The sequence below is a fragment of the Colobus angolensis genome, unplaced genomic scaffold (assembly GCF_000951035.1).
Source record: "Colobus angolensis palliatus isolate OR3802 unplaced genomic scaffold, Cang.pa_1.0 Scaffold101, whole genome shotgun sequence".
In the NCBI taxonomy this organism is placed as follows: Eukaryota; Metazoa; Chordata; class Mammalia; order Primates; family Cercopithecidae; genus Colobus; species Colobus angolensis.
In genome coordinates this window covers 418481-445866 of record NW_012111031.1, presented here as the reverse complement: position 1 = coordinate 445866, position 27386 = coordinate 418481, and the positions used below count along the sequence as shown (strand labels likewise).

General features: G+C 47.7%; 1 protein-coding gene across 1 annotated transcript in view; it reads right to left on the bottom strand.

Moving 5' to 3' along the window:
- Positions 1–5867: 5867 nt before the first annotated feature.
- DHRS12 (dehydrogenase/reductase (SDR family) member 12) overlaps positions 5868–27386 on the bottom strand; it is a 29991-nt gene continuing 8472 nt past the window's right edge. The window contains 8 exon segments of the mRNA XM_011939043.1: positions 5868–7164; positions 9673–9763; positions 11788–11822; positions 11825–11891; positions 12908–12969; position 24993; positions 25811–25891; positions 26966–27060. Coding sequence (XP_011794433.1) covers positions 6995–7164; positions 9673–9763; positions 11788–11822; positions 11825–11891; positions 12908–12969; position 24993; positions 25811–25891; positions 26966–27060 — 602 coding nt within the window. The 3' untranslated portion in view covers positions 5868–6994.

The following is a 27386-nucleotide window of genomic DNA, read 5'->3' as shown; positions in this document are numbered from 1 at the left end:
TATCTATTTTGTAGTTTATTACTAGAACCTGCAGCCACTTACTAAGTTGTATGTAATAGAGGACTGTGTGTTGGGAATGAGTAATAGACATGAGTCTCTCCATTTTCCCTTCCTAAACTTCGAGCTTGGCCTGCCTACAGAGAGAGGAACACAGTATTAGGGCAGCAAAGGCCCAGGCGCCCAGCAAGCTGTGTGGGTTCTGAGATGGGTCTAGATGCATTCAGACCTCATTCGGGAAGCAGAGTGTCCTCGTCAGATCACATACGTCCTCTACAGTCGCTCTGGCCTGTGGCCTTGCATGCCACTCTGCTGTCTTCCTCCCAGCCCACAGAGCCACTAGAGGCTGAAGCCACTTCACATCTCACTGGTGCTGAGAATCATGATCAGAAAACCACAGATATGTCAAGGTATCCATTGCTCTTTTCTCTCTTCTGTATGGGTGCTTGAATTTGATGAAATGTGTTTAGCAAACCAACTGTTTGTTTGTAATACTGTGAATTCTTGAGTTTTGCATTAAGTGTCTCCCCCATTTTTGTAATTTGTAGAGAAATATGTGCTGGTGTTGGGTGTCTTCCAAGCATTTTAGGGAAATGGAGGCTCCGTGCCTTAGGAGTGAAGGCTGGCGCCAGCACTTGGCTTTTGTTCTGTCTAGGTGAGCTCTCATAATTCTTGTTTTACCCTGTTGGATTTGCACTTTACATTTATTTTTGCTCTATTGCTTAAACATATAGCAGCTCTTGCAAATAACGCCTAACTTGCCTGCGTTGAGAAGGTGGCAGATCTACACATATCATACGTAGAGTTGTTCTCTAGCTGGTGGGACAAAACCAACCACATGCTCTTGGTTCCTCCAAACGAATGACATTACCTGACATTACTGCCTGAGTGTGTCTTCACAATAGCAAAATGGTTTGAGATTAAACATTTGGAATCTTATGTCATTTTGTATGAGGTCAATCCACCATAACATGTTTCTCATTTGATTATTTTAATTATTCCAGAAATCATAAAGTCACAAAACTGGAAGGCATCTTCAGAGATCTAGAGTGTTCCAAGCAGAAAACACATTAGTTATATGGGGCAGTTAGATATGACTGAGATGTAAACAAGAGAATCTAAAAGAATGTTCAAGGAGTAGCTGTTCTTGAACATTACTTAGTAATGGCATGAGTGGGAGGAGAGACTTTCAACGCCTTGAGACAGGGCGCTCTCTGGAACCAGCTTTGTTCCTCTTATCAGAAGCATATATGACACTTTTTTTGGCTACAGCCCTGTAGTGGGGGAGGTAATTATTGCCTTCATCCACATAAATTCCTTCCTATACATTCCCCTCAAACCACCCCAGAGGCAAAACTGAAATGGAAATCCAGGGGCACTTAAAATTCACCCTACCCCATTTGGCTGTGATTCCCAGGCTTACAGCACTGCCCTTACGGAATATCACATTTTCATTTTCTGAGATTCATTTTATAAACGTATAGGCCAGGTGCCATGGCTCACACCTATAATCAACACTTTGGGAGGACAAGGCAGGAGGATCGCTGAGCCCAAGAGTTCAAGACCAGCCTGGGCAACACAGCAAGACCTGTCGCTACCAAAAATGTAAAACTTAGTTGGGTCTGGTGGCTGGCACACACCTGTATTCCCAGCTACTCAGGAAGCTGAGGCAGGAAGATCACTGGAGCCCAGGAATTCAAGGATGCAGTGAGCTATGATTGCACTACTGCAGTCTAGCCTGGGCAGCAGAGCAAGGCCCTGAATAAATAAAGTATAATTTATTTTTGACTGATAGTAATCACTTCTTAAGGCCCAAATTTTTGTTTTTAAGCAAAAGGATAGCTCTAAGCGTGGGTCACAGTTACTGGACACAAATATTCACTACATGAGATTCTTTTGGTTATGGCTGTTCATAGAATTTTAATTTTAAGACACTTCGAAGCGTTTTACCAATACATTATTTTTTCTCCTTTAAAACTACTGAATTTTTCCTGGTATGAAGACAGATGTTTACTAACTGGATTGGAAAACAGAAATTAAGTTCATGTTGAACACTGAGTTCTCTAGATGATCCCTGAGATTTGAATGTTCATGTCAACCGTGTTGAGCGCTCACCAGCCACCAGGCTTTAGGCACTGGCGGTGCAAGCTGTCTGAGGCCCATTCTCAGGCTGGGCAGAGGTCACACAGTGAGTAAATGGGTCTTTTCTGTGCAATGTGGTCATAATAGAGGCATGCCAGGGTGCCACTACCCCAGCAGGTGTGGCAGGAGGGGCTTCACAGAGGAAAGGACTTTGAGCTCAGTGTTAAAGGATGAGGAGTGAGTCATAAGGGGGAAAAATGGAAATGACTTTCCAGGCTTCAGAAACAGCATAAACAAAGGCCTGAGAGCTGGAGTCAGTGTGGTGTGTCCAGGGATCACAAGTGGGCTGGAGCTGCCGGAGAACAGCCAAGTAGCTCAGCTGCGTCCCGGAACTGAGCTTGTCGCTATCAGATGCTGTTGCTCCCTGGCCTCAGAGGAAAGCAGCACACGGCTCACTGCGAGGGGTTTCCCCAGAGGCTCCTCCTGCAGCCAACGCTACTATTGGTTTATATTATAATAGTATCAGTTTCTTTTTCTTTGGAAATCCCTAGAACTGTTATCTGGAAGTGACCCAGGGTAACTAATTCTGGATCTTTGGGTGCACAGCCTCTCACTGGAGTCTGGGAGGAGGAGGTGGAGACTATTAGTGCACGGCCTGCTACCAGGAAGGACTCACAGACTAACACCAAAGGTATGCTGGGCTCAGCTGCTCCACTTTGGAAAAGGAAAGCCCTGGACCTGTGGCACGAGGGGATTGTTCTAGTCAAGTGTGGCATTGCACAGACAGGCGGGGCCAAATGTTTGGGTGCAGACGCAGGCGGCTGCTGCCCTCCACTTTCTGCTCTTGCAAGTCACAGATGATTCCAGTACAATGTGGGAGATCCTCCTTACAGGGGCACTTGCAAGGGGAAGGAAGAGAGTTTTGTCAATTCAGGTACAGGACCTGGCCCTGTAGAGGCAGGAACACCACGCAGGGGGATGGCGGCGCCTGTCTTTGCTATCACATCATTTGCCTTTTCCTTGCAGGACCCAAAGATCTATGTCCAAAACTGAGTCCAGAAGCATCTATGTTCCTGTTTAAACTTCAGCTCAGCTTCTTAACCAAGAATCACATGTCAGCCCTCCAGGGTTGTGGTTTGGATTTTTGCCTTTAAACATTATCTCCTTTCCACCAAGAAGCCTACTTGGGTTTAGCACATGAAAGCAGTGTCTATACATTAGACCAGTCTCAAATTGGAATGGGATATCTTCCTTGCACGTCCCATACCAGGGAATTTTTTTAACAGAGTGTAGAGCCTTTGCCAGAGATGTTGAAAGGGAGATTAAAGGCTTGAGTGAGGGATGAATTTGATCATCATTCTTAAGGTCCCTTCCAATCCTGTGATTCTACGATTCCACGAGTCTCGTTTATTATTGGGTGTGCCTAACCCATCACCAGTGAGCTGCCCACATGTTGCTGGCTTCCCTTGGATAAAGGAGGGTCTATCACCACATGCCTTTGTTGTCTTCCATCATATCAAGTGAGTTGCTTTCTGGACTTTTTCCATCTACAGCCTACTAGGTTTGGTTTTGGGAAAAGATGGTAAAGTTTCTTTTCATGAAGTTGTAGGGGAAAAAATGTTTTTTAAGATGGTAAGGGTGGAAATTAATCATGGTACCATCTCATTAAAAATAGATACCTCAAAATGTTTACCTTTACCAGTCAGGAAGAGTATCTGACTTTCTTGGAAGTGTCAGCAATTACAGGTTGGCTGAAAAGTTAGATTGAGACTCTGACCTTGATACTTATGATTCTTTTTTCCCTTGGTTCTCGGGGATGCATGAAAAGGTGAGCTGTCACTCACAAAAAAGGGAAAATGCTTTGAAAAATATGTTTCACATATACACTCTCTTTTATCATTTTAGTGGATGGCAGCCTTACATCAGTAGTATATGCCAGTATGACGTATGGACCAAAACACTAGTGTCACTTGAAACCATTGTACTCTTATGGATTTGTGTCTTATACCATTTGCCTTGCTTTTTACGTGACTTTGTTTTTCAAGGTACTGTCATTTTGCAAAAGGAAATCTTTACATGAAATGTACAAAAACTGTTACTAACTGGACAACAGGGAAGGTGATGGCCCCACATTAGTGCCTGCCTACCACTCTACTTCTAACCAGGGACACGGATCTTCCATTCTCTACATCCACCGGACTGCAGCCCACATCTGGACCTGGCTGCAGTGGGCATGTTACCGTATGGGTATCTTTTTCTTTCTTTCTCTGAAGTGAGGAGATTATTCGGGGGGTCAGGCTGAGAATGTAATAAGCCTGACGTTGGAACAGATTTCTTCCGTGTGGTCTAGCTGGACCCCTCCGGCATTTGCCACACTCCCTGGCTGGTCCTGACATTGACTTCCTGAATGTGATTAGGTGGTAATGAGCAAGAATTTCCTAGGATATTGAAATGTCTGTATCCAGGCCTCCATTCAAATGCTGCTGAATATTGTGAATGTTTTTTACTCCACTCACTTTCCCACTGTGCTTCCCTCTAACCAAAATATACGTGTATACATTACCAATGTACAACTCTGAATGCAGAGTTGCCTCCATGGTTTAAAATAAATCTCTGTGAAAACCTTTCTGCAGCTGTGGTCCCATCACTGTTACATGTGGCCACACACACGCACCCGGACAGCCTTGCTGTGCTGTTTAGCCCTGTGGGTTCTGTCCAGTTGGTGGAAGGGGGAGGTTCCAGACCACTCCACCTGCTGTCTAGACGCCAGGGAGAGCTGCTGTTTGGAGGTGACGATGAGCCCCGTTCACCACAGTCTAAGTACAGCACACGGGCTCAGGCCCTGGAGCTCTTTTTCTTTGTCATGTAAGTCGGCTTTTTCCTGTGTTTAGTAAACTTTCCAAATGAGGAGAAATGACTTTGGGGCAAACACTGCCAGGGAAAGCCTCTTTTAAAACTTGTGAGGTTCATTTTATGGAGAAGAAAAATAGGTGCAAAGGCATCGAGTGACCTACATGCTATGGAATCACCATTGAAGGAGTGGCTGGGCTGTCCCGTCCCGGGGTTCGCCCAGCACAGCCTCGCCCACACCCAGCATTGCTGAGGCCCCTCATCCTCCTGCAGAAGAGGCGGCATGCAGTTAAATGGAGCTGGTGCTTGCTTGATAGCGCCTCCTTTTGTCAGAAAGATGCTGATGTTTCAGGCTGGCACACCCAGAAAAATCCCTTCCTTGTGGCCCTTGGCTGATGAGCCCTGGATCAGCGTCTCAAGGACCACTGGGAAGCTGCAGCCGTCTGGGTTTTCCTCTGCTGTGGGGGATGAGTTATGTTGATTCCACCATGGACACGAAGAATGTATGTAGATGTATTCTAAATCTGCGCATTGGTTTTATTACAACTTTTCCTGGAGTCACTAAGAGGTAAAATGGTGTAGAGGTTTCATCAAAGTGTAGTACCAGAATGCCACATGCATTACTGAAGCCACTCTTAAGTAAATGTAAACTAGGCCTCATTCAGTTGTTTATGTAAATATGTAGCACCCATTGGGACCATGCACAGCAAAGGCTGTGTCCAGGCCTCTCCTGGGGGGGAGGGGGCACAGCACCAGCCTCTGACACTGGAGGAGCTGAGAAAGGGAGGGGAAGTGGAGTCCACAACGGGGCATTCCTGCTGCCTCCAACCCTGGGGCCCCTCAGACTGGCAATGGTGGTTCATCTCGAACTTCGAATTCTTTAGAAAACCACATTCTCGAATAAATGAGAGACTTAAGAAAAGAACCTGCTGCAGGAGTCAAGGTCAGCCTGACCACAGCCCCGGGAGTATTTATTTTGAAATAAAAGTTCCCAGCCCTTGTAGGCCCCTCACTGTAAGGTACAACGTCTTCGAGGGGAAGTTGAAGTGGGGTCTTGTTCACTGGCCCCTAGACCACACCTGGTATTTTCTAAGGCAATTCTGGTACCACACTGTGCCTCGGTTGGTCTATTTAAATGTCTGAGCCGGCTGCTCTAGGATTTCAATGAGTTTCTCCTCTTCGGCCGGTGAGGAGGACATTCTAGTGAGAGACAAGTGTGTAGAAACTGGCTTCCGATCTAAAAGTGAGAGGGAACAGCAGAGAGGTGTGAGCTGCTGCAGCGTGGCTGGGTCTGTGTCTCTGTGCCGCTCAGGCCTTGAACTGATGCCTGCTGGGGTAGCGGCGCCCCACGGATGTTAGACCCCATCCCTGCCCTCAAAGGTCCCACACGGATTAGGCAGCATGGATTGATACGTAAAGTGCAGTTTGGTAACTGGGAGGCTGCAGCCAGGGCTGGACGGGAGACCACATTTGGGTGATCAGCGGGAAGGGGCACGGCCATCCTCCTGGATATCCCAGGGGTCACCAGCGCTTCAGAATTCCTCAAGCAAGGGTGGTTCTCATCAAGAACAGAGGAAAGAGAAGCAGAGCAAAGAGCCTGGCTTCTATCCAAGGTAAAGTGCTGTCTTTGGATGGCATCCACTCACACGCCTGCCCCCTTAGGCGCCCATTGGGAAGAGACGTGAACAGATCACTGCTTCCAAAAACAGAAAAACAGAGTCCGTCACTCCCTGTGCAGTGCAGAGAAGCAGAGTCCGTTACTCCCTTTGCACTGCCGCTTTGAATAGCGCCCCTCCCAGGCCTCAGGAAACTGCAGAGAAAATTGCCCATTCCCAAGGTAGGAACTGCCTCTCCCCTGCTCCCATGGGACTTTGATGACAGGGTTATCACAAGTCTTCAAAGAAGCTACCAACCCGGGGTGAAGCACTTCCCAAAACTAACCTCAGCAGGCAAAGCAATCATCTCGCCAAAGAAGCCCAGGCACCACCCAGGGGACAGTCCCATCCCAGGTTTCACGGAAGGGAAGGTGCACCTCGAAGGCCCAGCTGCTGCCCCCAGCCCTGTGTCAGGTGCCTTCACAGCCAGGGAGGAAGTCACCTTGAAAGAAGCGGCTGCTGGGCTGCGCGGCTGCGGCAGAGGAGAGGGCCAGCCACAGCACCGGGTCTGTGCCCTGGGTCTCGGAGCGCAGGCGGTCCCTGAACCTGGCGTGGAACCCCGGCATCGCCTGCCTCACACCTGGGAGAAGGAAGGGGCAGGCAGATTAGGACAGCATTCTCCAGCAAATGTGGTTGACTTCCCTTAAAACAACAACAACAACAAAAAGTATAAAAATGAAATGGAATCATAAACTGCTGTATTTGAAAATAGCACTCACCCAAGCCACTCGGAACCAATTCCAAAGAACCTAGTTACAAAGCCCCCAAGGTGTCATCTGATGGAAAGTGCTGCTTACTGGAGCCTGACTGAGTCCCCACGTCCCCGGGGCACCAGCACCCAGCCCAGCCCCGGAGCAGAGTCGCCCGCAGAGCCCCCCTTTCCATCCTGAGAGGATTCTAATGAGCTGCGAGGCTCACCGTGAGGCTGGGCCGAGCAAACCCACTCAGCCTCCTGGGTTCAGGAGCCCTCTCAAATCATCCGAGGCTCGAGGATCCTGACTGTTGGCTCCTCGGACTGTTTTAGTATTTTCCTCTTTTAGGGAGGAGTAGATAAGAGGAAAGAATTCTTCACTTCCTCTGCCAAGCCCCTCGAGGTGTCCCACCCTCTGCATCCCACGGCTACAGGGAGGTGTGTGCCTGGCCTGTGCCGCTGGTGGCCCTGCATCGGCCGCTCTACCTGCCCACGCCTTCGAGGACCCAGCCACACGCTCTGGCTCCAGTCCACACCCCATTTTCCCACAGACCTCAGGGAACACAGTGTCTCCACAGTGAGCACACTGGGAAACAAACTAGTTCTCTCTCGAAGCCAAGGAAAGAAAAGAAACCAGAGAAAACAACAATTAAGAGCTGTACTGAGATCCTGAGATCATGGAATTGTAGAGCTGGAAAGACCACCTTTTTTTCAATTAAAAATAAACATCTTTTTTTCTTTTCACAGAAGCAATACTTGTTTATTGTAGAAAAATCAGGATAAACTGATGGGCAGAAAGAAAAAATTTGAAAACCTTGTGGTGTGTCACTCAGAGGTGACAAATGTCCGTAGGCTCAGCCCTCCCAGGCCCCTGTGGCCACAGACAGGTCATGTGCACCTGAGAGCTGCTCTATATATGACCTCTGAGCAACACATGGTCAACCGCACCTTGACCCAGATGATAGAGCCCGGTAGTGGGCTTGCCAGGCAGATTTTAAACATCTGAGCTGATGTTGGGATTGTCAGAATGGTATCCTTGGAGGGTAAGAGGCTGGGGTCCCCCACCGCCTCCTAGAATTCACCCTGGACAGGCAGAACCAAGTATGTCTCCCATTAGGCAGTGAGAAGAATCGAGAAGCCATGCTCTCTGAGCACTCCCAGCCTGAGTCTCCCCTGGTGTACTTTGCTGAGAACATCCTTTTTGTATTTAAGAGAGGAGACTCAGATCTATACAGCAGAGGACTAATTTCTGCCAAATCTCCAAGCTGGTCTCCATGAGATGCCACAAAGCACCAACATACACCTCTTTCTATAGGGGTGTGGTAGTTACAAAAATAAGATCACGAGGCATGTACTCTTCAGGAACTCGGTATCTTTATTTAATGATATAGTGCACAGGGTTTTTCCATAGGCATGATTGACAGCAGAGTCTTCAGCCCGGAACAGATTTTGCACAGGTGTTCCATAATTTATTAACTTCGTCTCCTACTACCAGCACTGTGATAAGCAACCTTGTTTTCCCTATCTTTATTTCTTAGGATGAATTCCAAGGCTTCTGATAAATAGTGGTTTTCAGAAAGGCCATGCCAGCGGTGTGTGAGAGCCTGATTTCCAAAACCCCAGGGCCAGGACCAGCTGGGAGGTCTTAGCTTCTCTGGGCCTCAGTTCCCTCATCTGTAAATGGGTGTGATAATAGACAGCAGTGGCCACCCCACAGGGGCTTGAGGACAAATGAGTTAAATCCGCAGACAGCGCTGAGACCAGCTCTTAGCGCCGCGGGTGCACACTGGGGTGTGTGCTGTGGCTGCTGCTGCTTTCAGTTCCCTTGTTCATGGAGGAGGAAAGAGCTGCAGAGAGCCCAGGTGAGCAGCATGAGGTCAGGGAGTTGGTGAGGCAGATCTGGAAGAGAATTCTGCTACCCTCCACTGCTGCTCCAACACGCTTCCAGATCATTCGAGCTGTGTCCTTGTGGCTGTCATTTACCTCCATGCATCATTATTTCCAAAAACCTAGGGAGTGGTGAGGCAGCCTGGGCCTCTCCCACTCCCTTCCTCAGCCCCTGCTCATTCCTCTCTGATGTGGAAATGACAGTGGTCACCAGCTCCCTCTCTCACCAGCATACACTGTAGTTAGGAGGGTGCCCAGCCGCACCCGCTCCCGTTCCCACCATCCCGTTCCCTGACTTGCACAGGGCAAGCTGGAGGCAAAAGCTCTGTGTCTGCATGAGGCTTCCCCCAGCTGCAGTCCCAGCGCGCCCCTGCCTAAATGGAAATGAAGCTACTCCCCAGTCCTCATTAGGCTGGTTTTAGGTCATTCCTAGGGAGAGTCAATCCTGCGGCTGCTCAGGTATTTTTAGATGAAACATAAGTGGCTCAGCAATTAAAGGCTATGACATACCTGGGGTGTCAGCCCAGCCAGGATGCATGGAAGAAAAATGGATGGCCGGGTGCCCTTGGGCCCACCGCTCCATCAGAACCACTTGCTGTCTCTGGACAGGAGCGAGGGCGTGAACAGGAGAGAGGAGGCGCCATTAGGTGAAGGGCAGGAGAAAAGCCCTGCCCAGCCTGGCTTATCTTACACCGGACTCTGCAGCATGTACAGCCGCTTGATGTCACCCTCCTCCAGAATCAGTCTTTACCCAGTATCCCTGAGTAGGACCTAGCAGGTCCTGCCCACTCCAAAGGAGGCGAGAACAAGCAATGAGCAAACCCGGCAAAACGCTGAGAGAGAAGGAACAGCGGACCCTCCCCCATGAAATTACACCCCTCAGCACCCAGGTGTTCCTCGTCCACAAGTTGCCTGGGTGACTATTCTTTGCTGCTCACTGAGGGCAGGGATGGTACCTGTTCTGTTCCCTGCTGGACCTCAGGCCCCCAGCACAGACTGGCATAGAATGTGTGTTCAGCTAATATGGGAATTAAGGCGGGGCGCGGTGGCTCAAGTCTGTAATCCCAGCACTTTGGGAGGCGGGCGGATCACCTGAGCTCAGGAGTTCGAGACCAGCCTGGCCAACATGGTGAAACCCAGTCTCCACTAAAAATGCAAAAATTAGCTGGGTGTAGTGGCAGGCACCTGTAATCCCAGCTACTCGGGAGGCTGAGGTAGGAGAATTGCTTAAACCCAGAGACGGAGGTTGCAGTGAGCCTATGTATATGTGTGTGTGTTTGTGTGTATATGAATTAACTCCTTCCTTAGGCAGACCGTAGCAAATGTACTGGACACAGAGAATACATCAGTTATAGACAATAAAAATCTTTAAATCCTCCCCTTTCCCAGCTGCAGTCACGCTATTGCCCCATCCCAGGGTAGTTTGATCATGCTTGGCAAAGAACTCCATCTCTGGGCCTCATTTACAACAAGTGGATGGTTTATTCCCATGTCCTCTGGGAAAACTGTAAAGAAGTGCCGGTCTTTCAAATGTCAGGATTTGGAGTCATGAGATGTAATTCACCAGGATTTGGTCCGGGGTCAGGGAGCAAAACTGGGGCACACCCAGGACATACAAGCGGAAGAAGTGGAGGTGCAGAGAGTCTCAGACAGGGCCACCTTCGGAAGGCACACAGCACCGACAAGGAAGGCGGAGGGTGCTGGCAGCCTTACAGACAATGTGGGCGCCCTACCGGGTGAATTTAAGGGCAAGAACTGTAAATATGGAAGTTATATATATCCGGCTTTTAAATGTAGCTGTAATAAGCAGAGATACAGCAGTACAGGTTGAGCATCCTTCATCTGAAATGCTGAGGCCCAGAAGTGTTTCAAGTTTCAGATTTTTTCAGATTTTGTAATATCTGCATATACATAAGGAGATATCTTGGGGATAGAACTCAAGTCTAAACACAAAATTCATTTATGTGTCATATATGCCTTTACAAATAGTCTGAAGGGAATTTCATACAATATTTTTAAAATAATGTGCATGAAACAAAATGTGTGTTCATGAAAAGCATCAGAAAGCAAAGGTGTGGGATTTTCCACTCGCGACATCATGTCAGCACTCTAAATGATTTGGATTTTGGAGCATTTTGGATTTGGGATTTTCAGATGAAGGATGCTCCATCTGGAGAAATCTACTTTCTGTTCAGAGTAGTCAAGGGTTCTGGACTGTGGCCCCTTCCCTCCCTCAGAGTCCAATGTGCAGCCCCTCCCAGTGGGCCTCCAGGGAGCCAAGAGCTGCCCAGAGGAGACAGGAGAGACCACTTGCCGTCCTCATTCCCTCTGAGCGGCACAGGGTAATGGATCCCCCTGCTAGGATCCTGTTCTGTGTGGGTCTGAGACACACCGAGAGGAGATGTCGCAGCTTTGTGGCTCCTCCTAGGATGCTGCTGAAAGCCCACCTGGGTCTGAGCAGAGTTGTGCTCCCCAAAGGGGAGCCCTCTTGGTGAGGGAACATTTTCAGGTGCTGCATGAACTACTAAGGTCCAATTAATGTGCATCCCAGAGTAAGCATCCCTTGGAAAAGGGCCCACGCAGCCCGTGGGTAAAATGCAGTCTCGGGAAACCCATCTCACTGACCTTGTTTTGTGCATAGACCATAGTTCCATCAAAGCTGTTCTTTTGGACTGGAGATCATCGGTGTTCAGTTTCTGAACCAACATTCCTCCTGAGGAGACGGTTATCTGCAATAAAGGTAACAGAGATTTACAAACTAAAGCCTGTGACCCCTTCCACTCTTCACCCTCTGTGGAGCAGTGCTTCTTGCTGTTGTGACCAATGACCGCAAAATTAGTGGCTTGAAGCAACACACGTATTCTGCTACAGTATTCTCCTACATGTATTCTCGTATGGTTCTGGAGCCCAGAAGTCTGAGGTGGGGCTCATAGGCTAAACTCCAAGTGTCAGCAGAGCCACGTCCCCTCTGCCAGTTTCAGAGGAGACTCCATTCCTTGCCTTCAACTTCTAGAGGCTGCGCCAGCACTCCTCGGCTCACAGCCACATCCTCCACCCTCTGCTTCCATGGTCAGTTTTCCTCTGAGTCCCGCCCTCCTCCTTTTCCCCATAAGGACCCTTGGGACTCCATTGAGCCCACCTGGATACTCCAGGACATGCTCCTCATCCCAAGACCCTAAACTGAACTGCAGTTGCCAAGTCCCTTCTGCTATATAAAGATGACACAGTCACAGGTTCTAGGATTAGGATATGAACTTTTGGGTGGGGGGTGGCGGGGATCATTATTCTGCCCGCCGCAGCAGAGAGAAGGCAGCCTACATTAACTGTCTTCTTCCTGCTTTCTCCCAGTTTATGATATTTCAATCCACTGGGGGAGAACAGGCTCCAGTAGCCAGTCCCCTCCCCTCTGAGCAGGACAGTCCCCAGAAAGCAGCGCCACCCTGATCTGAGCGCCCCACAAGCCGCCCCGGCCCTTCGGAGGCCTCCCTCCCCAGTGCTTTGCTGATGCCCATGTGACAGCTGGAGTGGGGATCGGGGGTTGGGGGAGTTCAGAGAGGGCTGGGGTCTGAATGTGCTCTTGGCATGCCTCCACCTCCCTCTCGGCCCCCTGACAGAATTGGGGTTTTGCTGTGGATGTGGACAGAATGGCGCCCTTAGGGCAGTCTGGCAGCAAACCTTAGGCCCACTGACTTCCTATCCGGAGCAAAGTCCATTACCATCAAAACATCCCACAAGGTCAACTCACCACTCGGGGGTCGTGTTCTTTCTCCGGCACAGGGATCAGGCCGGTCGTGAGAATGTACACACCTGAGGCCACACGCAGCATCCCGTGAGGGGGCAGCAGGAAGCCCCACTCAGGGGATCCTGCAGGACTGATGTGGGGCCCATTGTCCCGCACCTGCCCCCTACAAGAGGGCAAGTGGCCACCTGAGGGGCAGTCCCTCCTTCCAAGGATCCTCCAAGCCAAATGTTCCTTTTCCCAGGACTGGAAGAAAGATGACTTAGAGCCTCATGTACCGACAGGAAGATGTCCACGCTACAGGAATACAGGAAGGGAAAAAGAAAACTGCCAAACAGTAGGTGGGTCCACTTTGCAGAAGGAAAAATGCATCTATATGTCCAGTCTGTGCATAGAAAAATGTGAAGATGAAATTCAGCAATACCGCTAAATTAGGTCTCAAGGGTGGAATTCAGTAAAACTTTTCCTTCCTTTGCTACACATTTCCACACTGCTTGGATTTGAGTATTTTTACAGTGAGCATATAACTTTATGGTTATTTCTTCAAGAAATATACATATAACATTTCTAATGGAATGAGAAAAACATTGAAGTGTATTTGACATGGAAAGGCATTCCTAATATATATGGAATGAGAAGTTACAAAACAGTGGAAACAATACCATTCCATTTTGGTGAGGAAAGATGTGTTAAGATGAAGAGAAAATGTCTGCAAGGATGAGTGATGCCCTGAAAGGTTAAAAATGCTCGTCTCTGAATGGTGAGATTATTGTTTCTATATTCTTCTTATACATGCCTGTATTTTTTTTAAACAATGAATGTTTATTACTCTGTGTTTATAAAAAAAGGGAGAGTTTAAAGCCCCTCACCCCAAAGTGAGGCAGGAATCAAGTTAGGGGCTTCAAGTGGCGAGCCCTGGGCTCTTTTCTGGGCTATGCCATGGAGTTTTTGTGTGACCAGCTCTCACCACAACTTCCTGCACCACCTGCGACGTGGCCTGCATCCAGCTCGCAGGAGCTGCCTGGCATCGTGGGAAGGGTCCTGGAGGCGGATCCAGGGGCCTCCCTCTGAACCCTGGTTCTGGTACTTCCCAGCGGTGTGACCGTAGGCAAGTGCAGTGGCATTTTCAGGAGATAATAGCTGGCCAGCCCACCTCACAGCATCAGAGGGGTTTGTGGTGAAATAAAAATGTGTGCATGTCCTGTGAGGACTGGAAAGTTCTCTGGGCAGGCCTCCTTTGTCCTGCTCTTGCTGTATTATCATTTGTGATTCTGAGTTGTGACTTTCATTCCAGACAGCATTCTTAGTTGTTCACAGCCCAATTTATTTGGAGGAGCCTGCCTTGTTCATATTTGTGGATTTGTAAAGTCTCCTGAACCCTGGGTCACTAACAGCTGTTAACCTCCAGCCAGTGGTCTTGGACTTTCTTTGTATTCACCGCCGGTGGCTTTCTCTGTGATTTAATTTACGACAAGTAGAAAGGACTTCTGCCAAAAGCGATCTGCTGCATCAGCCTGCCCTGACGGATTGTCATAAATGGCTCTTATAAGGAAGGGAAATGAAAGCTGGCAGCTGGGCTGGCTCTGCTGCCTGCCGAGGGCACCTCCTCTCTCCTCTCAGGATGGTGAGAGCTTGGGTGAGCCCCTTTGCACCTGTCCTCCCTGCCTGGGAGGTGCTCAGCTCTCATTCCCAGTCACCTGCAGGAGGGCTGGCTGGGTCGCTTGTCCCTGCCAAGTACTGTCTCCTCTAGGGAATCGCCAAGTAGCAGGTGCTTTTCAAAAAACTCCTAGTGAAACACAATAATAATCTGCTAAAATAATACACAATATATAAGTATGTATGTGCATATACATATGTGTGTACACATATACGTGGGGGTATGTGTGTATATATATAACCTCTTATTGAAAGAATTAGAGTTATAGGATCCCAGTGAGGTCCAGTGACTTATCCAAAGTCCCAGCAAGTTCATACAATGTGGAAAACAGATGGCGCATCTCCCTTTTCTTGAGTCACGTAGCCATGCTGCGTGCCAACCAATGCCAGGGAGAAGGAAGGTACCCATTCTGCAAGTCATTCTTTCCTCAGTGAACATGGCACCAGTTGCTCCTTGCCCAGCTCACACAGATCCAAACGGGCCTGTCATTAACACATGAGCCAAGGTCAGTTTCCTGCCCCCAAAGTCCTTCAACACTCTGGTCCCCACTGAATTAAGCAAAAACCTCCTCAGCCTAGTGCAGTGGACTTCTTTGGGAAACATGCCCCATTCCCTCTTTTTAGGGGTAGGCCCCAAACGCATCCTGTTTATAACAACAACAAACACATAACTGAGTCTTTACCCTGGGCCAGGCGCTGTGTTTGTCCCATGTGGCCTTGACCCCATGTGCAGATGGACTGGGCCGGGGGGTGACACCTGGTCCAAGCTGCCCCAGCCAAACTCTCCCTACAAGAGTGTAAAAATGGGATGCTGAACAGAGGACAGGTGACTCAGTGGCAGCCATATGTGACCCAGATGCAAGGAAAAGCAGAGACGGAGAGTGAACAAAGCACTTGTGGTAAGAGTCCATGGACAACAGTCCCCGGGAAGCAGAAGGTCACCTCAGCGGCTGACAGGTTCTCCTGTCCTGTCCCTGGCCCTCCCAGAGCCCAGCTGTGCCTCTGCCATTGAGTTCTGTGAGGGCTGCCGTTGTAGCCTATTGATAAATTATTTTTTTGTTTAGTCTTCCTATGTGGGTTCCTGTTACTTGTGACCACACAAACCCTAAGACACTTGGCTTATCTCAGTTAGGAAGTCCACCAGTTCTCCCAGGATAACCAGCTACCCTTTAAAATAAGAATGTCTCCTGGGTGCGGTGGCTCACGCCTGTAATCCCAGCACTTTGGGAGGGTGAGGCGGGCAGATCACTTGAGGTCAGAAGTTTCAGACCAGCCTGGCCAACATAGCGAGACCCCATCTCTACTAAAAATACAAAAATTAGCCAGGCATGGTGGCCCACAACTGTAGTCCCAGCTACTTGGGAGGCTGAGGCAGGAGAATCGCTTGAACCCGGGGGGCAGAGGTTGCCGTGAGCTGAGATTGTGCCACTGTACTCCAGCCTGGGCAACAGAGTGAGACTCCGTCTCAAAAATAAATAAATAAGAATGTCTCTGGACAGACACAGGTAGGGCATTGTTATAAATGGTTAATGGGTGCTTTTAGTCATTCATATCTTCATGTGAACCAGGTCAACAACTTCCTTTCCTCTAAGACTTCCTATTAATATCAGGGACATTTGGGTGATTTAAGGTTTTGATGAGAGAAAAAGAGATATTTTAGAGTACAGAATCCCATGGGAGGGCAGGCCTGGGAGGAGGGAAGGCACCTTCAGCTACTGCAAAAGTTGCCCAAGGTTAGTCCTGCTCCCAGTAATAAGGAAAATAATTCATTATCATTATGACTCATTAGTATTTTTAATTTACACAATGCCTTTCTTCCAAAGAACTCATTATGTCGATGGAGATTCATTACGAGAAAGAGATCTGGGAGTGGAATTTATGTTGGACATAGTCTTCTAAATATGGCAACAAGAACTTTTATTACATGGGTACATGACTCGAAGCAAATCTCTCTATCAACTAATTAAGAAGTGAGGTAAAACTGTGTCGAGCTCAGGTGATGCTGAAGGAGATGCCCTGTGTTCTTAGAGCACTGTGAAACTCACGTCTGCATCCTCCAAATACTAAATTCATAGTGTTTCTGAAATTATATGATATCTTGAGTATGACATTTTAATAGCATTAAAGGTAATCATTTTTAATGAGAAAAATATATCGCAATTTGTAAATTTAGCAGAGGAAAACTGATTGGCATTTCTATTAGGAAACCTTCAAAGCCACCTTGAATTAAAGCTACTTTGGTTACTAGCCAATGGGTTATGTGCTTCCATCCATGCTACTATCTGCCAGAGAAAATCATTGTCCTGCTGTCCCTGAGAAGTTTCTGGTGTTAATTTTAAAGGAGCAGACAGCTGCACTGGTGAACACCATTTGCTACTTCTTTCGTACGGTAACAAAAACATCCCATAGTGAGCCTGGAGGGCTCACACACTAATTTCACACATTATATAAAGATGATTTCAAAGACCACATTACCTGCAGAAGACAGCAGAACAGAGTCGCAGAGGAAATGAGCTATTAGAAGACATTCAAGGCACTGGATTCTTATGGGGTATTCTCGGTTTGGGCTCAGAGAGTCGTTAGCATGAGTCAGGCCTTCCCCTTTGCCCCCCACCTCAACTCATCCCCGCCACCTTATCCAGTTCCATGCACTGAACAAGTATTTATCAAGGGCCTGCTGAGTGCCAGACCCAGCGCTAAGTACTCACGATACAGACTGAGGGCGCCCTGCCCTCTCAGTGCCCACCAGGCATTCCCAGGCATTATACTATGTGACAAACCTAACTCATGGTCAAGTGCTAGACTGCTGTGGGTACACGGGGGTGGGGCGGGGGAGGTGTCAGGTTCTGCATGAACTATGAAGGGACATTTCAGCTAAGACCTGGAGAAGAGGAAGGAACAGGCAGGTAGGGGGCTGGGGATGGGAAGGAGGGCTGCAGGTATGGAGCACAGCCTGTGCAAAGCGGCCCTGAGGCTGGAGAGTGCAACCAGGGCAGCTGCAGCCGAGTGAGCACGGTAGAGGGTAGGGCAATGTGAGGCTGCAGCCTCCAAGGGAAATGCCAGAGACACTCACCTCATATGAAACCAAGGGGTGACTTTAAGCAGAAGGAAACAGATTTGCATGCATAAGGACCACTCTGTCGGCCTTATGAAGGAAGCTTCTGTTGGGGAGGTAGGTATAGGAGGGCACATAGGGCCCCATATTACTCCACTGCATCACAGTGACCTCAGTGGCTTGGGCAGAGTGGTCGCAGTAGAGCTGAAGAGCAGGAGACAGACTGGGGACAAGTGGTGCAGGGGGTCCAAAGGCATGATCACTGCTTGGATATGAGAAGTGAGGGGGTGTCAAGGACGAGTGGTGATGGACACGATGCCGGCCACGGGGGTGGGGCCCATTACAGGAGCAGACCGGTGACGGACTAAGGGTTCAGTTTTGGACACGCTGGGTCTGAGGTGTTTGAGATCTGGACCTGGAATTCAGAACAGAGATCTGGGCTAGAAGGGGGCCCTTGGGAGCCAGGCACATGATGGCATTGGGGCAAGGAAGAGATCCCAACAGAGAGTGTGGGAGGAGGAGAAAGGAGGGCGCAGGATTGGTCTAGGAGGGACGCCAACTTTTCAAGTCCCCGCTGAGATGCTGCAGCTGGCTAAGGAGGTTGAGAAGGAGCGAACCGCCGAGGGTGGAATCACAGGCGGCTCAGAGGCCATCGCGCCATGGGAGCGTGGACAGCTGCGCCCAGTGCTGCCGATGGATGTGGTAGAGGTGCCCTCTCCAGACCCAGGAATATCAGGGTCACAGGTGACCTCAGCACAAGAGTGGTCAAAGGTCAGGGAGATAAGCCGACTGGAGTGAGCTGCAGTATGCCCGGGACTCGGGAAGCATGAGAGGCTGGTGGAGGAAGTGCTGTGGAGGCTTTTCTCCACGGCCTAGCCAGGTGACTGATGTCACCCCTTGCTGTCACAGCCACAGTGTGGGGGGTCCTGTGTGCTTCATTGAGCTGTATTAAAGAAGCTGCTTTACTGCAGGGAGAACCCGAGTGTGGGCACTTGGGCCTCAGCTCATTAAAAGGACAAAGGTGCTTATTTGGGATTTTGTTTCTAAAACTCCCCAAATGAATGCTTGTTACCAGCATGCCTTTAAAACACTCACCAAATCCCAGCCAGGTAATTAGATACGGTCCTGGCCCACAGGAGGACTTGGATTTGGAGCCGGTGCTCCTGGGCCAGGAGACCTAGAAGGGCAGACACCACAGAGCCTCCAGAGGGCTCTGCATCGCCATGGAGCTGCCAGAACGGGGTACATGGCATGGCCCAGGAGGCTCAGCTCTGGGAAGCTTTTGTGTCTCATCAAAAGCATCTTCCATGGCTGGCAGAAAACCAAAAATCAATGGGAAAATGATCTCTGACTTCTGAGCTTCTCTCTCCTTAGGAGGGCTCCCTGGTACAGTTGAAACCAAGAGTCTCACCTGGGGCCCTTCTAGGGGTCGAGGGGAAAGGGGGTTTCTAGGAGCTCCAGACTCCACCAGCCTCCCCTGTGGCCTGAAATCTGCCCCCACCTCAAGCTGAGGAAACAGCCCCCCCAACAGTAGCTCACTTGTTACTGAGGACGAGCACCAAGAAAGAATCATAATGAATAACATGCTTCTTATGACGGAAGACTCACTACATGCCAGGCATTGAGTTGAAAGTTACAATGCTTTCTTTTTTCTTGTTCATATATATATATATAATTTTTTAAAACTTAAAGTAAAATGTCTGTGCGTGTGTGTGTGTATCCACAGTTCTGAACTGTGACAGATGCAGAGTTGTGTAACTATGCATTAGACTGTGGTGTGATTCAGAACTCTATCACCCTAGATGTTCCCTTACAGTCACTCACATTTGCTTTGTAGTCACACCCTTCTCCTGCCCCTAACCACGCCCTAATCCCGCCCCTGCAGCTCTGACCTCTTAGCCCCCTAGGTTGCCTTTTCTAGAATGTCCTATAAATGGATTCATACACTCTGCACCCCTTGGGGTCTGGTGTGACTTTGGCTGGTGCATCTAAGAGTCACTCACATTGTTTTGTACATTGACATTTTGTGCCTTTGTTTTTTTTCTGAGACAGAGTCTCGCTCTGTCTCCCAGGCTGGAGTGCAGTGGCACGATCTTGGCTCACTGCAAGCTGCGCCTCCCGGGTTCACACCATTCTCCTGCCTCAGCCTCCTGAGCTGCTGGAACTACAGGTGCTCACCACCACGCTGGGCTAATTTTTTGTATTTTTAGTAAAGATGGGGTTTCACTGTGTTAGCCAGGATGGTCTCAATCTCCTGACCTCACGATCTGCCCACCTCAGCCTCCCAAAGTGCTGGGATTGCAGGTGTGAGCCACCGCACCTGGCCCATTTTGTGCCTTTTTATTGCTGAATCACATTCCGTTGAATGGGAGTGCCAGTTTATCTATTCACCATATATCTGGGCTGACTCCTGTTTGGGGCAATTAGGAATAAGCTGCTATAAACATTTGTGTGCATATTTTTGTGTGCACACAGGTTATTTCTCTTTGGTTAAATAATTACAAGTCTTTTTTAAATCTTCACTTCTGGCCTATAAAAGTATCATCATCCCCATTTTACAGAACGGGAAAGGAAGGCGTGGGGAGGTCGAGGACGTTCATACAGAGTCAGGTAACTGGAGGAGCTGGACTACTGCCCTGCTCAGTATAGCCAGTGTGACTGAGCGCCTCCTGAGAGCCAGGTGGATTCTGCCCTCAAGGATCCATCTCTGTGCAAGAAACCCACCGACGAGCAGGTGGCTTCACTGAGCCATGACAGGCACACAGAGGGGGCCGTGGTGGCCCAGAGGGGAGCATCTGACCAGGCTCACGGGGAGGAACGTGTCCAGCAGGGTCACAGAGAAGCAGTACAAGTTAGCCAGGTAGGGGACATTCCAGGCAGGGGAGCAGCAGGACAAATGCATGGAGGTAGCACTGCCAGTGACAAGTTCCAAAACAAGAGGCTGACTCCTATAGAGTCCATGTAGGAAAATAATGGGAAATACATTTGGACAGGAGGTAGGGTCTGCTAATAAAGGACTTTAATTCCAGGTTAAGGGAATCTGCATGTTAAAACAACATTAGCTGCCGTTTCTACAGTGTTAACTATTTCCCAGGCTCTATGCCTCTCTGGGAGCCTTGAAGGTTTGTGAGCTGGAATGAGATCTTACGAACGAAACGGCACATGAGGATAGCTCAGGTAAAGGTTATTGGCAAGTAAGATGCCTGGCACCAAACGCATGTCCTGTCTAAGGAAGAAGCATTCTGCCTTGGAAGCACTGTTCTCTGTTTTCCTCTGAGTCTCTGTACCAATCTCCCTTCATGGATGAAAAGAGAACTTTACCACATGATTACTGAAATTGTGTATATGTCTAATTCCCCCACTAGGCCAGCAGTCCCTTCCATTTCTCAATCCCCATAACTGGCCACAGCATCTGGCATAAAATGGGCCCTTTATAAATGTTTATGTAACAAGCCAGGCGCGGTGGCTCATGCCTGTGATCCCAGCAATTTGGGAGGCAGGTGGATCACCTGAAGTCAGGAGTTCGACAACCAGCCTGACCAAAATAGTGAAATCCCATCTCTACTAAAAATAAGAAAAATTAGATAGGTGTGGTGGCATGCACCTGTAATCCCAGCTACTCAGGAGGCTGGGGCAGGAGAATTGCTTGACCCCAAGAGATGGAGGTTGCAGTGAGCTGAGATCACGCCACTACACTCCGGCCTGGGTGACAGAATGAGACTCCATCTCAAAGAAAAAAAAAAATTTATGGAACAAATAAGGGCCTTTGTTCATTAGGTATTTTGATTAATAAGTAGTTATCATATTAAACTCAGGTGACCCATTTTCGAAGAATTAGAATGTAAAAAAAAAAAAAAAAAAAACCCTTGTGGCAAATTATTGTTCAATATTCATTCTCTCGTCGCCACCTCTGTGGGAGAAGTATACTTCTCTAATGCTTGATTTGGAGCTCTGTGAAATGATTTGCTTTGATTAACTGGATTATCTGCTGATTTCTGGATTGGTTAACTGGATATCATATCCAGTTAATCAAAAGGGCTTGGATGCAAGCAGAGGCTTGGAATTGTTTGCACACCGGGGCCTCTGCCATTGCCCTGAGAATATACCTTGGCCAGAATACGCCTTGGTCCAAGGAGGATGCAAGATACTTGGCACATACTCCATACCAAACCTGCAGCTTGGAGACACACAGCCTTGCCCAGCTGAGATCAGCCCACCCAACAGGTCTGCAGAAGAGTCAGCAAAGATGCATGCTTATCATTGTACACCCCTGAGATTTTGGAGTTGTTTCATAGCAATAGCTGACGATACAACCCTACACTAAAAAATGCCCCCACCATAATTTTGTTGTCCTTTGTTTAGGAAGTGAGTCACAGACTGGTTTTAGACTACCTCTGAGCCTCAGTTTCCTCATTTGTAAAATCTGTAACATGGTTATGAGACTGAATGAGAGAATCCAAGAAAAGCCTTCAGGACTGTGCTCAGTAGGTGCTATTGCTATGAAGGCGTCTCTGGACCTGGGGTCCCTGTGTCGAACAGCAGCTCTCACTAGGTACTGGGACGTGCCCGAGGAGGGTGCCACGTAACAGAATGTCAAGCAAAAACACTCTCTGTCTCCGACATACGTCCTTCCAAAGTGACCTCAGGCGAACTTCCTCGCCTCCTGCCAAAGAGCTAAGGCACCACTGCCTGTTTATCGCAGTCAATTAACTGGTGACGCAGCTGTCCTGGTGGAGACAGAATCAGTGTCCTCGTCTTGTGTCCTGTGGTGAGAGAGGCTAAGATGCGGGTGAGAGTTTTAATCTGCTAACGCTAGGCTGTGGCAGGCTGCCAGCAGGGCACTTAGCTCGGCCTCCCCGCCCTCCCCCTCCCATCTGTCTTCATTCCTCATGGACTCTTAATGCCACTGAATGCTAACGGGCAAAACGTATGTGACTGGAGGAGACCCGAAACAAAGGGGTGAGAACAGCCACCCAACAGAAGCTGTCTCCTGCCACGTCTTCCCCTCCATGGCTCAACTGCGCATCAGCCGACCCAGGGCAGCTCGCCTTTGTCCCTCAGTAAAATAAACTATGAAAATCTCTCCAGGCCCCACCCGCCCCCGCAAAAGGTTAAGAATTATTTTTTCCAACTATCTAATTCATACATTGTGATGTCTCAACAAAGCCGTGTGCAGGCGTGGACGCTGAAGGCATTTTGCATTTAACTATTCTACCAGCTTCAAAACCCTTAGGATCCAGTGATAAATCCTGCGAATGCTGAGGTTTACGCTCTCCTCAGAGTATCAGGAACCTACTGGTGTTAGGCTGGAGACTGCAAATGTTTCTGACGGCTCATATGAATCTTAGAAAATAGAAAACAACCTATCCCACATTACATAATCAGGCCAGGAAAACATGTTTCACATTAGAAAGGCAGCCAGCAATTTCCCAGGACTCAGACAAGGGTCCAGGTTTTTTGTCTGGCCTGCTCCTGCTGAGGAATGACAGCACTTTAACCTCTCTGTATCTCCTTCTCTCTCAAGCAAAGACCCACCGAGCTGCCCCTCTGTGCTGGCATGCCTCTTTGTGTATTGTACTATTTCTTTCACTTGAGAGAGGATGAATAAATATCAAAGCCCGAGAATTATTACGCTTCTCAGAGAGGTTGGAATGATCAATAAGATGTTTCTAACACAAACAGGAAATGAAAATTCAGAGATAGCAAGGTCTTTAGAAGCAGGCTGGATCCTTACAGAGGTGCAACATAACCAGCTGCATAATCAAATAGTCCCTTTAGAGTCTATCAAGCCTGTCCATATTCCCAAGCAAGGCCAAGGTCCCCAGATTACCCTCCTTTTCATCTTCCAAAACCTTTGGACTTCTCTGAGAGGTGCCCTCAACCCCAGCCCAGCCTCCCCTGGCATAGCTGGTCACCCCCTCCCAGTACTTCTTAGCACTTGGTTGTGATAACACGGTGATGGGGTGAGGGAGGACATGCCGGGACGGATGGAACTGTGCACTGGTAATGAACGTGGGTCGTGGAGGAAGTCAGACCAAGGTTCACATTCTGACTCCTCCACTTGACCTGGGGCAAGTGAAACAATCTCTCTCAGCCTCAGTTTCCTCATCTGTGATGCAGGAATACCTCCATCAAAGCACTAAATTATAGATATATATATGTGCAACTCTCACTCATGGCCAGGCGGCAGTGAACACTTAGCAGAATTTTGTCAGATGGTGGGTGGATGGATGAGTGAAAGAGCTGGCTTCATCCTGTGAGGTCGCACAAAGCCCAGTACTTGGAAGGACCCTGCACCTGGTTTAATGCTCTGTGGTCGCTGCATTGAAATCCTTAATAATTTTTGAATGTGGAGCCTCGCACTTCCATTTGGTGCTGGACTCTGCAAATTATGTAACCAGTGCTGCGGAACAGTGACTCGGGGGCCAGCTGTGACACTCTGGGAGTCTCAGCAGTCCCATTGAGTTATGAGCCAAACTCTAGCATGACCCCACATTTTGGTACTTTTGGTAATGGCGGCAAGGATATCACATTTGGAACAAAGTCAGTGATGAAAATATTTTGTACTAAACCTGTGCCATTTCACACAAGCTTCCAGGTATTTGTTTTGAAAAATGCAACCTCATCACTGGGGAGAAGGCATCTTCCCACTCCTAGCCTTTCTTTCCTTGAGAAGAGAGTGCAATTAGGGTGAGTTCTTTCTCTTTTGGACCTTCTTCCATCTGCCAGGGAGATGTAGCACGTTTCAACAGTAAATTTAGGCTGGGCGCAGTGACTCACACCTGCAATCCCAACACTTTGGGAGGCTGAGGCAGGAGGATCACTAGAGGCCAGAGTTTGAGACCAGCCTGGGTGACATAGTGAGACCCCCACCTCAACAACAACAAAAAATTTTAATTAAAAAAATTAGGCATGGTGGTACATGCCTGTAGTCCTAGCTACTTGGGAGGCTGAGCTGGGAGGATTGCTTGAGCCCATGAGTTCGAGGTTGCAATGAGCCATGATCACATCACTGCGCTCTAGCCAGAGCAACAGAGCAAGAGCCTGTCTCAAAAAAAAAAACAGTAAATTTAGTAAATTTGGGGACAATGAGCGGGGCTTGCTCAGTTCTGCTCCTCCCTTTCTCCCCTTTCTGGGGAAGAAGAGAAGGGAAGTCCAGGTGGCCAGGGAGGTGAATCCTTCTAATTCTTGGGTTCCAGATGAGGAAACCCATTTGGCTCCTGCACTGAGCCATGCCCTTCGACCAGCCTTATCAGTAACAATAGTGATATGTTACTTTCAACTGTTATTCCATCGGCTGACTCAATCTGTTCAGTTCTTGGTTGGGAATAGGGTTGCTATATATTGGACACCCTCAATGACTCCAACAACCACCCAAACCCTGCCATCCATCTTGTGACCTTGAACAATACTTAATTAAAACACCCCCCTCACTACAAGGAAGTAGGATAGGTCCAGGGAAGAGTGTTAGATTCATTGCGTCTCAAAATTGAAAAGCCCCTTGGCTCGAGAAGGAGAAACTCCAAGGAGACTAAAAGCATGGTACATTAGTTCTCAATCTCTAGTGTGCACCAGAATCATCCAGAAGGCATGTCAAAATGGATTTCACTCTTGGCCTCATTCCAGAGTTTCAGATTCTGTAGATCTGGGTGAGGAATCTAAGAATGTGTATGTCTATCAAGTTCCCAGGTGATGCTGAGGCTGCTGGTCTGGGAATCCCACTTTGAGAGCCACTGGCCTGATAGAAAATGACTTCACTCTGCTATTACAGAGCAGCAGCCAGAGTCCAGGTATCCTGTGCTCTAGTCAGTGCCCTTCTCGGTCCATCTTCTTGCCCATTGGTTGCACCTTCCTCAGCCCTAGCTGGAAGTTCCCTTGGCTGCAGTTTTTAGATTGCACTCAACACTTAAGCTGAACTTGCTCTCCTCTTCAAAATAATATCTATAAAGAGCCTAGAGCTTCCTAGGAAAAAAACACTTCAATACTAAGTATTTCTGGCACCAAAACCTATTATAAGAAACATGAAAACAGAAAGTGTTTTATGAAGAAAAATAAGTACAATTCAGGATAAATTTAAAGCACATGTCATCAGCCCAGGACCAAGAACCCAAAAAGTTGGTCAATTTTTTTTTTATCCTTCTATGGTACATTCTATGTTTATTTTGCTAAAAACAAATAAGAAAACTTCTTGTATTTACCAGAGTATTGGTAGCAAAGTTTTTTTCAAGTCCATCTTCTGTGAGCTCTCTTTTATTGACCATGCAACCTGCATTATTGATCTAAAAATTATAGTTCCCGTTTCAAAACAAAGAAAAACAGGGCCAAAAGACCTACTTCCATCCCCACACCTCCACAACCCCAGCCCCAGCTCCTTCTCAACTTTCAAGTGACAATGACAATTTGCTCAACTGATTCTTCACTCCAAACCCCTTGCAGGAAAATACCACTTGTGCAGGGCACTCAGCCACAGAACTGTGCAAAGATTGCCAAGCGAGACAGCTGGGCCAGGCAACCTAATTCATGAGAGAGTGCTCTGGAAATTCATCTAGTCCAGAACCGTCCAACAGAAATATCTAATCTTAAGATTTCTAGTAGCCACATTGAAAAGGTAACAAGAAACTGGTAAAATTAATTTAATAAGATTTTAAACCAAATATATCCAAAGTAGCATCATTTTAACATGCAATCAATATAGAATATTAATGAGATGGCATACATGATTTTTTTTTAAGGCTTTGAAACCTGCTAATTTATACACTTACAGCACATCTCGGTTTGGACTAGCTACACTTCAAATGCTTCACAGCCATACTGGATAGCACAATTCCAGACTCTGGAACAACATTTTAGAGCACATCAGAAAGTCTTTGGATAGCAAAGCAACTTAGCTCAAAGTGGAATATCTGGGAAGAGCATACTGGGACTCTTTCTATCTGAGTCCACCCAGGCTCTCTGTGGAGTTTTGTGCTAATTATGTTACTAAAAGATTTGCTTGTCTGTAGGAGGTATTCTTTTGGATGAAAAAAGCTTCTAATTTCAATACACCAATCCCCAAATCTACAGAACTGAGAAATATTTATATACAAATCATCATTTTATAAAACATGGAACATGCCTATCCTCCCACAATACCTACCCAGTGGATGGCCCCTTCCTTTCCCCACTAATCTAACCACATGGGTCACCTCTTAAATCCAATGAGTAAAGTTGATTCCATGAACAGGCCCAAGCATAAGAGAGTCTTACTAAGATTATTCCATAAAGACACACAAACATACATATCCGTCCACATCCACAGATGGAAACAATGGGACAACATGACTTTATTCTCCACTTATGTTTACAAAGCTCACCAGAACATGGAGTTTATGTTCCTGCTTGAAATTTTCAACAAATTTCCAGATTTTCTTGGGATCAGACAAGTCCACAATGTGCAGAAAAATGTTCTAAATTAGAAAGCAAAATAAATAAATAAATAAACCCTTTTTAAAAAGATACAAACTAGCACTTTGAATTTTTAAAAAGTACACGATTTTTTAAAAGCAAATACTTTGAAATGATATAAAACGAAAAATACCAGTCCCACTCCTCAAAAATAAACCATTGTTCACAGTTTTTTGTGAATCATCCAGAAATATTTTAAGCATATACTATATATACTATATATATTTTAAGATTATATATATATATATATATATTCCACACAAATAGGATCAGACTATGCATTGTTCTACATCCATCTTTTGCACTTAACAATATGTATTTTAGTTTTTG